We start from the raw sequence: 18,059 nt of genomic DNA, 5'->3' as shown, positions 1-18,059 counted from the left end.
AGAAATCTTTAATTTGCTAAAGGACACTTGGTACAATACCGATTTCATGTAAATGGCAATTTATCTGTTTGTATGCTCAGGTATATACATGTTTTGGAAGTTTAGTATACGTCGAAGAATGTGCTTTTAGATAATATCATGTCGAACCTAAAACTGAGAATGGAAATGGGGAATGTGTCAAAGAGACAACAACCCGACCATAGATCAGACAACAGTCGAAGGCCACCAATGGGTATTCAATGTAACGAGAAACTCCCGCACCCGGAGATGTCCTTCAGCTGACCCCTAAACAGAAATGTATACTATTTTCGAATATGCTTAATTTTGAAAATTAAAGAAACATTTTTTAATCGAAATGATCAGTTGATTAACATCGATTTTCTTCAGGAGGTAATTTTGATTAGTAATATTATACACTGTTTTTTCCATCTCGACCTATATTGAGTGTCAATTAATACGCATGTGAAGTGCATCAAGTGGAGATCTTTGATTGCAAGTGATCTGATAAAACTGTAAGTGTTAATTAGATTAAGTTTTTTTTCGTAATTGGAAAAACAAAACAAATTGGAATCACGAAGGGGTAACTTTAAGCCATTACAGCAGAATGGTAAACATGGTAAAGACTTTCAAAAGTTTTCGTTTGGTTATTTTCATTGTGGCCATTATTGATCTTCCTGGTATTTTCCATTTATCCTGTTTATGTTTTGCGAGATTTCATGTTATTTCAGGACATTTGTATCATATGTACGCTTGTATATTTAAATTCCCGGAGAAACGCCGATTTTTGAACAGTATAGAAATGAAAGTATTACTTGTAAACACATAATTGCATTTTACTTTCTTTCATCAATATATTCATGATATTTAAATATATATATATATCATATCTATTTATATAAATATGTCAAATTTAAACACCCGTCATAACAATATACGTCATACGTCCTATCTCTTTTTTTTCTACTTCAATAATGTCGATTACCATATATAATTAATCATCAACATGATCAATGCAAACATGTTATCGTTATTTGCATGGCATTCCCCTAATATGGAAGTTTCGTTTATGAAAAAAAAATATGTATATAATCCATGCAGTCATTAGATAATTTTCTAATTTTAGACATGGATATAACAATGGTTACAACTTTAAAATATATAAAATATTATTAGAAATATGAAGAAAATTATTTTACAAATTTATAGTTTCTATAATGTGCACGTTACTAATATGTGAAATGCAAATGGTTATCAATTATCTGATAAATTTTCAATTTTTAGAAGAAAAAAAACTTATTTAAATTGCATTGCACATACCTTATACGTGAAAGATAAGACATTTTCTTTTATGATCCCGATTTACTCAAATTTTCTTAATTAACTTTAATATCCTAAACATGCCTACTCTGTGTGGGCCTCCGTCGAATATCTTGAAAAGACATGACGTAATCGTATTGAAGAAACGAAAGTGCAAATTACGAAATGATAATTGCTTGTACTTTCACATTGATACATTAAACATAAGAAGATGAGTCACCCTCAACTTTAAATTTCTAATTGGCGTTATAAAAACATTTTCTCGAATTACAATTGACTGGTTCAGTTTGGTTAATCCAATGTAATAACTATTATGGTAATCATTTCATTACCGGTGTAGCTTTTAAGTATGCTTGTATTATGGACTATTAGTATCCGCAGCAGTACACACTATCTTACAGCAAACGATATTTCAGAAAAGTATTTCGACCCGCGCCAAAGTAAAAAAATGTTATTGCCAGTTGGATATTTCTTTTCAGTCAGATACCTGTGTTACGTCCATTTCATTTATAGTATTTTTTCACGCGTGCATCTTTTTAAAAACTGGTATTTTTTTTTATTTTAGACTTGAATGCTTCTTTTTGTAACTTCATTGGGGTGTAAAAGCGTTGACCGAAGTACATTTTGTATGAAGCGCGGAAGCGCTTCATCCTAAAAATGTGCGCACAGTCAACGCTTTTACAACCCTATAAAGTTACAAAAAGAAGCATTCAATACTTATAATTACATTTTTTAGTTAGAATCGTGAAAACACGATTTTTATCAAGTTTTTATTTAATTTACCTGTGTACTTAATTTGGGACCTCGTGTCATCATGGATGATAAGTTTTATTGTGCAATGCAGTGGATTCAGGAATAATGCTAGATTGCAGTGTAGCCAATCAGAATAACGTATTATAACGAAACATACATCTAATGTAATTATTTATTCCTGAAGTGATATGAATAGTAAAGCAGAATCGACATGTTTAGACCTTAAGAAACAGTTTACAGGATGAATTGTGCATCTTCCGACTCTCTTGTATTTATAGTCATTTTAAAGAATAATTAAATATTAACGTTCGAAAGCGCAATGGGAATAATTTGTATATATTTTTTTTTCAGGTTTTTAACCACTTTTTAAAGATTTTTAACTTGAAATTAAGAAAATAACAAAGACTATTTTCTAACATCAAATTCAGATATAGGTTTCTAAAGTTGAAAGAGATGAAAACATAGTGTTCGCGCAATATTTTCTTCGTATCTGTATGCATATGCCAATCGTCATTTAAAAAAAGAGTGAAGGTCATTTAAAAATCTAAGTCTAAAAACACTCTGCCTATACCAAGCGTTTATGTATCTACTATTGCCAAAAGTGACACGATAAATTGTTTGATATTTACATTTTATAATAAACATGTGCTATTTCACATAAAAGCTCTGACAAAAAAATGAAACAAATCGACTGAAACGAATACTTTTTAGTTATGATTTACGGTCATACTGGTTGGTTGTTACCGTGTCTTACGGTTTCAGCTTGCTAAATGGATTTCTTCTGTCATCGATTCTGCACAAATAAAGGAAGATAAGGGGTAAATGTCAATGAGATAGTAATTCATAATGCTCACCAAATAACTACAAGTCAATATTATGCTCTCAACAATTAATATGTATGTCTATACATTTTTTCTTTTGCTTAATCCGTCCCAGTGAACACAAGTCAAATTATACCTTTTCATTTATGTTTTTTAAGGTATTGGATCGAGGTCGAATAGTCTTCATTCGTATGAATTGAAATAGATTTTAAATTTTGAAATGAGACACACCCGTTTGGGATCCTTTTGTTTTAGACTGTTTTGTATTCGAACTGACTACGTAATGCTGCCTTCATATACTAGTATCCACGCCTTTATTTATCAGCCTTTATCAGTGACACTGGTATGTTAATCACTTGTCATCTGTTTGCCACTAACTTTTGATGGTAAATAAGCGGCTCTCTCGAATAGTTTTTTTCATGATAAACTGCAATGTGAATCTAAGATGTACCAGTGTTAAAATATATGCCTCAACATCGATATAAGTTAGATAGATAAAGGTATCTGATTTTTGTGTAGGTTTATGTTCTGATCTGAATTTTGCTACTATACATCAGTAAGAATTAAAAATAATCATTGTAATAAATTGTTTGTAATCATTCTACCATCAAAAAGCATCTTTGATTGACGATACAATTTTTGTAATATTTTATTGGAATTTGTTCCTTTTTTAAAACTCATCAAGTATTTCACTAATTTACTATTTGCATCTTGAGTACATAATATTCAATATTTCTTAGATTCCAGTAAATATACGCACATGTGGCGATGGTCTCACTATCTGAAGATTATGAAATAAGTCAAAGTGCATTTACTTTAAGAATACGACAATTGATCAAAAGAATACTTACAGATGTTGTTCAAAGTACTGGGCTCGACAAAAAAGAAATATGTAGACGCATATGTCAACTTCCGTCATCTGGCCAGCTTACTCCGAGAATTCTTCATGATCTTGACAATGCGGTTACGAAAAGTAAAGAACAAGTCGATATTATGATGCTTTCCACACTCATCAGATATATTATCATACCAGGCAGGTCATCGTCAACTAATATCAATTTGGGCAAGTTTAATATGTATGATGACGTGTGCCACCTCAGAAGAATTCGGAATATATTACTTCACAATAATATACTTCCGATGAATTTGTGTGTGGACGTGATAAATGATTTACGAACATTGGCTACACGATTTGAGATTTATTTGAAGAAATGTTCGTACGTTAATTGTGTAAATTCAATTTACTTGAGCTTTTTCGAATCGATGAGAAGGAAATATGCAATTTTGAAAGGTAAGTTATTGGTTTGATTGCGTATATCTTTATAGTGTTAGACATGAAATAAGCATGAAAGGGTCAATCTTATAAATTTTGCAAGCCTAGGAGAGATTTGCCCACTATAAAAATTGTAGAATACTAAAGTTAAAACTGCATTGCAAAGTACATCCTGAGTAAAGGTTAAGGAACGGTAAATGGGCTATATGTCACGGATTTTTTTAAACTGTTTGTCTTGTTGAACTATAAACCATGATAACTGCAAATCGTAAAACACATACTTGTCTATCTCTTTCATTTTCTGGAATACTACTGATTGAATTCTTTTTAACCATTAATTTTGTACATGACATCATATAAATTTGCATATGTTATTTTAGTTTTAGGAAGTAGATTTCAATGTTACGAAATTTTGGGTATAAAAGAAGTAAAGACACGATACGAAAAGGTTAGTTATTTAATAACAATAATTAAAGCTAAAAATATTTCACTTTTTTAAACGAAATGAATAAATGAAATAATCAAAACACGAAAATATCATAAATGAAGTCTGTCCGAGAGAGAGAGAGATTTATTTTAATATTCTAAAGAAAAAAACCCATGATAAATGATTACACATTTTTCTTTTTTTGGAGACTTGGTCACACAATCCCCTAAAATGAAGCTTCCACCAGCAAGTGAAGGCAAGTAATTTTGTTGCAACGTTGTATTTTATTTTTTCAAATATTTTTGTAAAAAAACTAAATGAAGATTAGAATACATTCATGGTGTATATTTCATTTCAATAAAGAACTTGGAATGATGATGACCTACCCCCAGCTTACAATTTACAAGACAACGAGGAATGTATCGGTAAACTTTAAATCCATTTCATGAGGATAATTGAATAACTGATTATTACATCAAGATATAATTCAAAAACAGACACCTAGTTTCGAATTTAAATTATATGTATGTATATTAGCAAATAGTTATGATGCGTTTCTTCAATTCTATCTATATATGGATTTATATTTTCATTACATTTGTTGAAGTTTATCAAACACCACATTAAAATTGATTTAAGACTTGCATATTTTTCGATTTTGGTCGCCTTTTATGTTTTACATTGTAGGAATTTTATGCTTGCAATCGAATTACGAATGATCCATGTAAAGAAAATCCAGTCACTTCATTTCACAGGTATATAAAAAACAATACGTTGGAAATTCATGTGAAAAAAAAAATCATACATGGTTAAACATAAAGACTAACAGATAAAACGATCACAGAAAAGAATAGTTCAACAGGGGATGTACGCAATCTTGCCGTTTACTGTTATGAAAAGAAATGTGTTTATATGATAACCATACACTAATATTAAACAGGTCTACATATTAGGATACCAATATGGAAACAAAGATGTGGTATGATTGCCAAAATGAGACAATTATCAACGAGATACAAAACGACTTAGATGCAAGCAACTATATGTCCCCGTCGTCCTTCAACAAGGAGCAAACTCATACTTAACAGCAAGCTATAAAATGCCTTTGGTCTTTGGACAATGTTTGTCTCATTTGCAGTCACACCACCATATCTTGTTACTTTATTAACTCACTCTTACAGACCTTATAACATGGAAAACATTTGATTGGCCCGAAATCTTTCTATTACATACAAACTAAGAAACAACTCAAATGTAAATACTGTTCAATGTCCAATAAGTAATACACTATGCCCTTTTATAATATAACCAACACATTTAGAATTGAAGATTTTTTATAGTGTTCTCAACTTATTTGATGTTTGTTTTAAAACTTCATAACTATATCCTAATAGGAAAGACCACAAAACAGAAGACGACAAAAATCAACCTCATAGATATAAGAGTTTATCGTATTCCAACAAGAATTGTAAAGACTTACAACAAAAGTGGAATGGAGATGATGGAAATTTGAAGAGGTATTTTGTATTTGTTATCAACTCATGTTAAAACAGAAATTTTAATATAACTCGATTCTCTAGCTTTTTAAACAAGAACGTGATAAAATCCCAATATATCTGTACTCAGAGATGAACATATAAATGGTTGTTACAAATCCACATGTATAAGAATCTATATTTGGATTTCGCTGTATTCAAATGGAAAATGAATACCGTTATTCGTATTCTAATGCATAAAAAAATAATTAATGAACAAGAATCGTTAAAAATCGAAAGGTAATAAAATTCCGCAAAATTTCTCAAATGATCTTTGAGCAAGAACCTCATAACAATGAAAACTCTCGAGCTGAAAATTATACCTTACGTATACGTTCGAAATTCAGACAATATCGCATTTAAATGGAGTTTTGAGGTACGTGTTGTTTAATTTTCTACTCTTTTGCATCATTTGCACATTCATGGATTTCAGCAAGTCAACAAATAATAAACATGAACGATAAGTATTGGACATATTTTTTTCTACTGGTTATTTAAGACATAATGTTATTTGAATTTTGTAGCTTTTGTCATACAGGGTGAAAAATAGAACAGCTATACAAACTGCAAAATTACCTTTGACTTTTTTTTAAATTACCGTTTTTGTTCTATCACATTCGAAATAATTCATACAAACCAGAGTTTTTTTTTAATCATTTTTACATGTCCTCGGAAGTTATTTTGGTTAATTGTATCCGTCGCTAACGTGTGAGATAAAAATCAAGTATATCGACCGAGGCCATGTGTAAATGTCCAACACAATTATGACTTAATTGAATTATTTCTTAAAAAAGTTTTCCTTCACATTACACACATTATACCAAACAGCAAATCAGACAATGATCTTCGTAGAAATATATGCTTCAGTACGAATGAAATTATCATATATGTAGATAACAGCGAGTATCAAAGGCATCCTTTTGTTCCAGGTTTATGAATCATTTGAAACGTGAATCTTAAGTAATAAAAGATATATAAAATGCAGTGGTATTTTCACATTGAATGTTCGTTTGATTTCCGCTATTTACGGTATAGTTAAACTAAATCAGCTGTAAAAATGGCAGACTAATAAGATTCATACAACATTTTTCACAGGCGTGAAGTACAGAATAGAATGGGCAAGCAGAAATATCCAATAGAAACATTCATTCTGAGACCAGTTATGCAAAACTTACAAGCTGTATCCACAGATTTCATGAACGGGCCAGAAATGAAACACAAAGAATTCCAGAGTATAGACAAGTAAATACTTATTTTACTTTATGAGATATTCTCTATTGCTGAATGTTAATTTGCTGCACCCATGGGACAGCTGCAACCATGGGACAAATATCAGAAAATAATAAAAAGTTGTGTTTCAGACACGCGAATGTAAAAAAACATAAAGCATATTTACCTTAGAGGCAACGGTCAAGTTCACTGGTAATATACTTTCATGTCAACAATCATTATCCATTGCTCAAAGACAAAACACAGTGTTGGAATGCGTGTTAGCTGTCGATGTCTGGAACACTGACATGGCTCAATTGTACGATTACAACTTCCCAAATAAAAGATAATAGTTTAGTTGTTGATGTTAGGTCGGTTTTTCCGATATTTTTGATAAATGTTATAGGACAATTCTATCTATTTTGCCTTTAATTCAAGTATTTAGTGAAAGTCATGACATGTCAAAATCATACCTTATGCTGACGTGAATGTGCTGCAAAATATCAACGTGCTCTTAAATGCTTTAATGCCCTCTTATTATCATTGCATATATAGTTTCATTGATTAAAAGAAACTCCCAACATTGATTCCACACAGTTAATCCAAATCCATTAGCTTTGTCGCATATTTTAGTATATTGACTAAAAGGTATAAATAAAATACAGAACTCCAAGGGAATTAGAAAAGATGTGTACATAAAAACCGATAAACAAGCGTTAGTCAAAACGAAAAACAACTATCGTTTTTTCTTTAAATTGGTAGAGGTAAATTTCCTGGTTTGAAAGGAGGAGATATGATAAAGACAGTCATTTGTCCAAAGAAATTATAAAATATATTACACCTATTGAATCTCTAAATGTAAGTAGTTTGAAGTAAGACAAAGGTCAAAAGTTTAAAAAGTGGTGTCTGATAGACTAACTTCATATGAACATTTGAAATGATTTGGTAGATTTATAATAGTTTTAGATTTCAATTTTATTTCAATTGGACATTAAGTGTCCTTATTTATTTTGATATCTTCTACTCTGATTTAAAAAAAAAAGTAAATGTAGCTATTTTTCTTCCTTTCCATTAGGACAATGACACAATGCAACACTGTTTGGCATAAAAAGGGAAACAGTAAGAAAAAAGATGGACCAGTCAGAGCGAAAATATTAAGCAGTGCCTGTAAGTAGTTTAATCATTCGGTTGATAAATTTTCAAACTGCAATTTTGGCAGCATATTCTTAAAAAATATTCTGCATTTGTTTTATTATCAAAATTGTTTGAATTGTATAAAATGATTGACAGATGATTAAAAAAATCATAAAGTAAGTATCCTTATCTTTACGAACATTTAAAATTTTTAAAATCAAACATTGTAACTGTAATATTATGACGTTATTAAAAAAACAGAAACAGGAATGTATAAATAAGTAAGCTATTATAATTTTGTTCCTGTATTCTGGTATACACGAATCCAATGAATAAAGGAATACGTCAGCCATGTTCAATTTTTATGGCAAGCATTACGTATTTGCACATGATTGTTAAGCTGTTGATAATACAACAAAAGGTAATAGGTTAAACAAGCAAAGAGTTACAGTTTTACAGAACATTATACAACCAAGCGATATTGATTTGAAAAAAGATTGAAAAAGGTGATTATAACCAGAAAGAGGATGCAATATATAAATATAAATATCAAATTTGTGTCGTACAACACAATTAAAAGGTTAATGTACTATTTCTTTCAGATGACGCAGTCAAAGATGTTGACAATGACATCGTATACATAACAACGGAAAATATCGGTAGCACGGAAGACAAAGAACATCTGCAGTGTTTACAAGAAGCAGTGTGTGGTTTACAGTTATCTTCCTCACGTGATGTGGTAATACCAGGTCATTCAATATTTGACCACCTGAGTGAAATCAAATCACTTTTTATTGTATTATTGGTATTAGGTAACAAGAATATATGCATTCCTACTATTCTAATGTACGAAATCAAAATGTTATTAAAACTACACAAAACAAGTACATGTACCCTCCTTCTGCTTACACAACCTAAACCTGGTCTAACAGGATGCCCGATGTCAATATACAGACAAAAACAAAAACACGATGCGCAATATGACGTTGTGTTCTTGTATCATGCTGATGATATTCAGATTGCAAAACAGAACAAATACAAAGTAGACAAAATGTTGATGCAAGCTTTTGGAAATTTGAAGTCAGAATTATACCAATCTAGTATTTTGCCAGGTGAGAGTGATTTGACTTCATTCACACATGCCTATGAAATATCCAATATTTCATTCTTAATTGTGACAGAAAGTTTATGTCGGTCTCATTTGGAAATGAATAAAGTGTTTATGACCATAAAGAAGGCTTGTCAGTCCGATATCAAAATATACGATCATTTGGTGCTTATTGTAGCCAGATATGCAAAAGTACCAGATGCCCTATTGCCTTTGGAACAATTTGAAGAAATTGATCTTGAAATAGAGGATCCTATCGTATGTGCTCGGCTGATTAATTTGTTCAAAAAGAACGGGTTCCAAACTTCCTTACATGCTGCTTAAAGAAAACACATCTAGAATATGTGCTAAGGTTGTACAGGTCCATTCAGGTATTTTCGATTGTAAAATATTAAAACTAAATAGGTTTAAATATCAAGTATCGATGCAAGAAAGCAATTTAAAAAAAATAATTTTCATTTTAATGAATTCTCGGGTCTCGTTTTTATATAGATTAGACCGTAGGTTTTCCCGTTTGAATGGTTTTACACCAATAATTTTTGGGGACCTTTATAGCTTGCTGTTCGGTGTGATCCAAGGCTCCGTGTTTAAGGCCGTACCTTGACCGAAAATGGTTTACTTTTTTTGTGAATTGTTACTTGGATGGAGAGTTATCTCAAGTGCACTCATACCACATCTTCTTATATCTAAATTCACTTCATTTTATCTTATCATTTCAACAATATTTACAAAGTTACAATAGGTTGTGGTTTATATTTGTTTTTTACGTAGCCCTTACATACCGGGATATTTCTCAGAAATTGTCAAATCTATAAAGGAATTAACCAAAAGATATCTTTTTTTATGATATAACCAGAGACAACTTACAGTTATCCTATATTTTCGTTTGATATTCTGAATTGTTATTATATTAAAAATTGTGTAAAGGTCGGGTTTTTGCAATACAAAGTATTCAAATTAATAATGAGATGTTAGAATATAAAGTCAGTTAGTACTAAATGTTGGTTTCTTAATATTTCCACTGCTTATAATTTTGACTCAAAGGTTTATACAACATTAATGTAACAATTGTACTTTACAAAATACGCATGTCAACAAAAGGTCTCTTACCTGATACTCGAGAAAAATGTGTTAAACCATTATTCGTAGTAAGTGTTGAATTATTGAAAAAATTGTATGTAAATAAGGTATCACTCAAAAGTTATTTGTTGCTTATATTTTGAAAATTGAAAATCTATTGAAGACAATAATTAACCATGGCAAATGACTAATTTATATAAGCATATGCACTAAGGAGAAAACAAAATGTGAATAGTTCAGTATTATGCCTATTTATATGCCCTTTTATATTTCTTATTGACATATATGATGTGGCTCTGTAGTACTTATACATCCCGTCATTGGTTTATTGTACCATGGTAAGTTTGTGTATTCTGTTCTTTAATTCTTGCTAAAATAAAATTGAGAATGGAAATGGGGAATGTGTCAAAGAGACAACAACCCGACCATAGAACAGACAACAGCAGAAGGTCACAAACAGGTCTTTAATGCAGCGAGAAATTCCCGCACCCGGAGGCGTCCTTCAGCTGGCCCCTAAACAAACATATGTACTAGTTCAGTGATAATGAACTCCATACTAAACCCCAAATTGTATTTGTGACATTTTTACCTATTATGTTTTTTGTTTAGTTCGCGCATCGTTGTCACTATTATGAAATTTGATGCGAAGGTCATACAAGTGAGAGGTTTAGCAAGCTAAAAAACCAGGTTCAGTCCTACATTTCCAACATGATTAGAAAATGCCTGTACCAAGTCAGGAATATAACAGTTGTTATCTACTTGTTTGATGTGTTTGAGCTTTTGATTTTGCCGTTTGATAAGGGACTTTCCGTTTTGAATTTCCCATCTGAGTTCGGTATTTTTGTTATTTTACTTTTTCTATGTATCAATCATTAATTTCGACCAAACAGGATTCTACTTATTTATCTGAAACTTATAAATTTTTGTTTAGCCATAACTCTTTTCAATCCTTATAAACTATAAGCCCTTACATTACACATGCGGTTTTAAAATCATATGGACGGGTTCTTTGAATTTTTGTAGTAAAAGGGTAGATTTTGACTGCATGCTCAGTTATTGTGACATCTCCATTGGTTTATCATTGGTATACAGGTAAAAAAAAAAAACATGAGTGCACAAGTTTACTGAATTTCTAAGTTATTATCCATAATTTTAACTATATGGACCTTGGCTTTCAAGATCATATAAAACTGACAAAAGGTTCCACTCCTTTTGGTTATGACATAGTTGTAATTTGCTTTTTTCTTAATCTTTATGCTTTATCATATAAATATTAACATGCTCTTTAAATTTCTAGATATGAATTGCTTAAATATTTTGTGTGTTTTTATTTAGATGCATTGTGTAACATCCATGACTACTATTTTTAAAGTTCTTCGGCATTGTTATTGTCTTTGTTTGCAACTATTCATATTGAGTAATACTGATGAGAATTGCTTGCATGTATGGTATGATAACACTCCAATGTTTCATTAGTTTTTCATAAGCATTAGCCAGTTTAACAGTCGAATACTCAATTGATACTGGAGACATTTTAAAAAAAAATATCATAATTGATAAAAAAAACCCTTTCTGTAATATATATTTATTTGACAATGTAATATGATGTATTTGTCAAATAATATAAAATTGATGATATCATTACATGTACATTTAAAATGTTTCCTCTATTTGTTTACTGTATTTGCTGATTTCTATTTTTTCAACAAAATAAACACTATTTAATTGTATATCTATCATTCTATTTTCCATCCCATGCATTGCATTGCATGAAAAATACAAAAAAAAAAAAAAAAAAAAAAACTATGGGAGAAGAAAGACAAATCAAGCAACAATAAGAAAAGCCTAGTCATGAAAAAACTCAAACAAAAACAAACCCGTAGCATTTGTCGACAGCATTGTTATTTTGTGTCTTGTGGTTTGTTTATTTATTAATTTTAGATACATTTCATCCTATGATAACCTCTGTGAAGTTGTTATTTTAATATACGACTGTTAAACCCAATATCAAAATACTTATTCCATTGCAACACAAAATAAAACAAGATTCAGGGGGGAGGGAATCTATTAAAAACAGGCAAGAATACGACAACAAAAAAAAAAAAAAGAAAAAAGAAAGGATCAACAATGTATCATCTGAAATTTAAACCAAACCAAAAGATGCAAATAATCAAACAGGTTGTAATTAGACATAACACAAAGTAGAAAGAACAACAACCCGGCAGAATTTTGACACTTAATCATAGTCGCTGATATTGAAGAGACTATTGTTGTCTTAATAGGCAATAACTGCACTCCTGATGGTGAACTTGTTCTTATATTTATATACAGAAAATGCAGAAAAAAATACAAAAGTCCTTGAATATTCATTACTATCATATTTTGATGATTTCTTTCATACTGTTGTAGTCAAAGACTGCTTATACATCATGTAAATACTATACATTGCATATTCTTGTGAACATTACGGATTGTAATAATGATATATAAAACAAGATTTTTCACACTTCATTTAAGATGTACATAAAAGCAAAGTTTAATACTGCGCGGAATATATCTAACAATTATAATGCAAATTAAAAAAAATACGTACTTTTATTGGACATTCAGAACCACGCGATACACAGCTTTATGGTTTATATCAGTTTTGTATCTGGTATAAATATTTGGTCTTGTTCGATTTTTGTTTATTAATTGTCAGATCAATACAAAAATATGCCAACATCTATAAAAATTGTATCAAACACTTGGGTATAATTTGAATAAAGGAATATCGCTGGAAACTTAATTCATCAAATGAAGATTTGAAACGTTTCATTTTGGTCAGGACTAATGAGCTATTAAATGCCCTGCTGATAAACGCATCAGAGCTAAGCGGCATAAACTGAACTTAAGGTATACAGTGTTCAATATGATACTTAAGAACTGTTTCGATATGTTTGTATGCTTTGTATCATTAAAATACAGATATACTTCATAATGGAGAAACTTCGTTTATGCGAACTGATATTTGCACATAATCTCCCGAGTTAACAGCAAACTGTTTGTCAGGGTCCTTTGTATTTGTATGATCATATGAGTCTTCACATTCTTCAATAGAATTCGTAGTGTCATATATATTTCCATTTTTATTTTCTGTCCCATTTTTGCAATGATTAATGTGGTCATATTCCGATTGTGTCTGTACACTGTAAATGTTTGAATTTTGCTTGAGATCTGTATCTGTCTTTCTGATTTCAGCATTTGCTTTATCGCAATCTATAGTCTTTGTAGGAGGATGTTTAGAATGGAGGCGGTGTGAATGATTCTTTTTTATCCTAAAATAAAATAATAAGTTAAGATATATATTAGCTTTATTCATATCTTTAAAATATGTTAGCTGAATTGTTGTTATCAAGCTTTATTTTATCAATGGTATCATGCTCTCCGTTTACGTTCTTTAATGCCCTAAAACAAATTATTAGAATTTAGATTTTTCAATCAAAGCATTAGTTTGTTTGTATAGTAACTTTGCATATATAATATACGAACTCTGACAATTGATTCCAAATTTTGTTTTTAACAATTTTAAAGGCTACCCTGAAGATCATGTAATGCATATATTAAAAAAGAAATTATCAGGTGAAAGGATACATCAATTAATGGTGACAGATCAACAGGGTTTAAATAGTTCTTACGCGTAGATAATACTTTCAAAATGAAATAAATATTTGGTACATTTTTGTAAGAAATAATTACTTCTGGACCTATCTTAACAGTCGAACCCCTGCAGAATGTATTTTATATTCTACAAAAGCTTGTTTATCTTGAAATGAAAGAGATTTCACCAATCGTAAATACCTGTTTTGTGCTGTCGGAACACTGTGAACCAGTCCGTTCTTTATCCAATTAACGGTATGTTGCAATTTTCAGCACAAGCCAGCTTAAGGTATAATTTTCACTATTTTAACTGAAGACAAAATGGCTGAATTTAATATATATAGCAATGTAGTCGTCTTGGATTGGTAGATTTAAGACTAAGGGATGATTGGTACATAATATTAAATATATAGACCTAGTGGGCAATTTGTTTTAAATGGTTCATTAACAATTATCAAATGTAGATGTCCGAGTTCGTATAAAAGTTAGAACAAGCAGATATATATAAAAAGCTAATACATATATTATTCACATTTCTCATAAATATTTGTTGTTACGCCAAACATGCAGCCAAAACAACATCCCTGAATGCTACAAAGGAAATCGATCAATAGTTGTGTACAATCAAATTGATATATCTATTGTCAATTCAATTATGTATCCACAAAAACTCAATCAATAAGTGATTATAAAAGTTAAGCATTTTGCTGACATCACATCTTTGATGTATTCGTTGTTGAAATGATGGTTGTTTTTCATCTAGAAATATTTTTCATGAACCCAAAACAAGGATACTGTTATTAGAAATGACACAGCTTTAAAGGAAAAAATGCAAAGATGGCAACATAAAATTTGACTAAAGATCTGGATAATCCCAATAGATCCGGAAGGATTATATGATCTTACTCTTCATTTGACAATACGAGTATACCCGGTATTGCTAGGCACAAGACATGTTTTAACTATATACAAACATATAATTAAAAAGAAGTTTTCGGATCTTTTTCATATTCCCAAGCATGTGCTTTCTTGTAATCTTCCACAAATTGAAGTTAACGGAAATAATGTAGATTTAGATGTACAAATCTCTAAAATCAATTATTGATTTACAAATTAAAATAACAAAATAGAGAAATGACCTCCAAATAGAGCAGATTGAGTATGTCAAGAAATTAAACGTTTCCTGTTCAGTATACATTACTTCAGAGATAATTCAAACTCAGAATATGACGACGGGGAAAAGAACACAAGAATCATATTTACAGATCTGACCAGTATTCTGAATTTAATGATATTTAAAAGATCTCGATGTATTAGATCATCATCTAACATTAGTAACATAGAAGGTGTTTTGTATTGGATTAAAAAAAAATATAACCGAAGCCTACGAATCAAATGACGTCTCGACTCTAGCTGAGATTCAAACATTTATGGCCATAGAAACAACGGTCTGTGAGTTTACTTAAAGGTCCTGATTTGAGACATTACAAAGCATCTACTGCTCGGGTTTGTACTTACCTCATACACAAAAGGACAAGTACTAATCCAGCAAAAACTACTACTGATATAAGAACTACTATTAAGGTAATATGATCTACAAAGTAAACACCACATGTAAAATCTTACATCATTATGTTATTTATTAGTCTCACATAAAATATTACCAGAATTATTTCGTATTTGTACCTTCGTTTTGTATACGAAAATTGTGAACATAGTTGTACATTTTGCGGATTTTTTTTATTCATTTGCTTTTTCGTTTAATCATATAAGCATATAGATTAACTATATCTGTCTTTACAAAGATCACATGTGACCTTAGTAATTTATCGGAGAGGTTAATGCTAAATGAATAATTGTTTTTTTATTCTAATTTGAAACTCATATAATACATTTATATAGTAACACATATATAGAAACAGCAATATAAGCACAGCCGCAATATAATGTATAACATTTTATGATAATTTTCCTAATAATTTTTATTTTATTATTATCATTATTATTATTATCACAGTCATGGTGTGTTATCGGTTATCGGTGAGAAGACAATTTTTTTTTGTGAAATTAATTACTATTGTTAAGTCTTGTATGCAAGTTGTCGTTTCCTAATTGTTTCATTTAATTATCTTACATACCGCGTTCTACTTCTAAACCACCTGTAGGAACTGTTACATCCGGGTGATTGCATAACGCTGGCAAAGATTTATTACAATCTTCTACATATCTTTCTACGTTACCACTTCTGTCAATTGTGGCAGCTACACAGTGTTCTCGTGAACTTGTTATGTCTTAAAAACATTTTGAATATGTATACACCAAAATATAGATCATTATTTTTCTTAAGAATAGTTATCACGGTGTCTATGTAGTTATAGATTATACGCTGTTTTTTTTAAATTTTTTTTTACCAAATTAGTATTTTGAGCAGATGTTGAGAAACAGTAGACACAAAGGAGTGGACTGTGATTTTTCAGATAATTTTCGTAAAAAAATGATATCAGATTCCAAAGGTACGTAAACAAATCTTACACTGAACACGAACATTGTATCAGATCCTGCCAGAAACACAATTGTCAAAACTTAGCAACTCAACTCTGGTAAATGCAAATTTCGGTCATAAGTCTCATTCAATGGTATCACAAGAAAAGTCATAAATGTTGCAAATTTATAAGGATATAAGAGGTATACCTGCAAACATCTGTTGCAGAAAAGAGTCTTTGAGGATTGCAATCAAAATAATAATCAATTGCAAATCTACACACCTAATTGGCTTTGTTTTTAAATTTAACGTAAGGATTCTCATGTTCAGTCGTTTACTGATGTGGTTCATAAGTACTTTTCGTTTCTCGTTTTTTATATAGATTAGATCGCTGGTTTTCCCTTTGGATGGCTTTACACTAGTTATTTCTTGGGCAGTGTGAGCCAAGGCTCCGTATTAAAGAGCGTACTTTGACCTATAATGGTTAACTTTTATAAATTGCGATGTGGATGGAGAGTTGTCTCATTGACACTCATACCACATCTTCTTATATCTAGTTTTATAAACGATCTGAAATAAAAATAAAACCTTGAATATTATTATTTTGTAAACAAAAAACACGGGAAATGGTGAACTTTATATACATTATTGACGCAAAATCTATATCCCCTCATTTGCTGATCCGGTTCCAGATGAAAGAAATCATTAAAAGCACTCCAGCCGCAAAAAGTTTATGAAGAGTTAATAACATGTAAAAGCACTGGGTAGATGAATTTGGCTTTCATTTTGATATATATTTGGCCATGAGATACTTTGACATTCAAATGTAAGTTTTAAATTGTATATATCGTTACTTTCAATTTCTTTTGTTTGTTTAAAACAATTGGAAGGTACATTCACTAATACATATTTATAAAGGAAATCCTTTTCTTTAAATCTGATAAAAAAAAGTAACATACCGCTGTAAAACCTATATGTAGGACGTCTAATATCGCCTAGCCAATAATAGGTATCGCTTATAAGCTGCAGATTCTGTAGACTGGTAACAGAATACAATCCTAGTTTGCCACTAGAACAGTGCGTGTGAGACAGTGTCCATATATCATGAATTCTCTCCGCCTTTTGTATGCTAGTCTTGTTCTTTTCTATAACGTAGTATAATGATGAAAAATAATTGCACAAAACAAACATACGGTTAATACATGAGGCAAAAGTATAAGCGACATATGAGGCAAAAGTATAAGCGACATAAACCCGTAATAGGTATTCTAATCGTAAATA

General features: G+C 30.5%; 2 protein-coding genes across 5 annotated transcripts in view; one reads left to right on the top strand and one right to left on the bottom strand.

Moving 5' to 3' along the window:
* The first annotated feature begins 457 nt into the window (after positions 1-457).
* On the top strand, positions 458-12,417 carry LOC143083242 (uncharacterized). The gene is made up of 8 exons (XM_076259491.1): positions 458-512; positions 3,632-4,182; positions 4,545-4,612; positions 5,279-5,346; positions 5,986-6,108; positions 7,222-7,368; positions 8,411-8,502; positions 9,072-12,417. The coding sequence occupies exons 2-8, from the start codon at positions 3,660-3,662 to the stop codon at positions 9,899-9,901; spliced, it is 1,851 nt and encodes a 616-aa protein (XP_076115606.1). The 5' UTR covers positions 458-512; positions 3,632-3,659; the 3' UTR covers positions 9,902-12,417.
* A 598-nt stretch (positions 12,418-13,015) lies between these two features.
* Positions 13,016-18,059, bottom strand: part of LOC143083243 (uncharacterized) — a 47,272-nt gene continuing 42,228 nt past the window's right edge. For 3 of the 4 annotated variants that reach the window (XM_076259493.1, XM_076259494.1, XM_076259496.1), the window contains 4 exons: positions 17,738-17,923; positions 16,435-16,587; positions 15,815-15,890; positions 13,016-13,974 (listed from right to left, as the gene is read on the bottom strand). In XM_076259493.1, coding sequence (XP_076115608.1) covers positions 13,632-13,974; positions 15,815-15,890; positions 16,435-16,587; positions 17,738-17,923 — 758 coding nt within the window. In that variant the 3' untranslated portion in view covers positions 13,016-13,631. Of the gene's footprint in view, positions 13,975-14,496; positions 14,607-15,814; positions 15,891-16,434; positions 16,588-17,737; positions 17,924-18,059 lie in introns of those variants that run through there. The other variant, XM_076259495.1, reaches the window with a different exon arrangement.

This window comes from Mytilus galloprovincialis, chromosome 7, assembly GCF_965363235.1.
Source record: "Mytilus galloprovincialis chromosome 7, xbMytGall1.hap1.1, whole genome shotgun sequence".
Classification (NCBI taxonomy): domain Eukaryota; kingdom Metazoa; phylum Mollusca; class Bivalvia; order Mytilida; family Mytilidae; genus Mytilus; species Mytilus galloprovincialis.
This window is presented reverse-complemented; position numbering and strand designations above follow the sequence as displayed.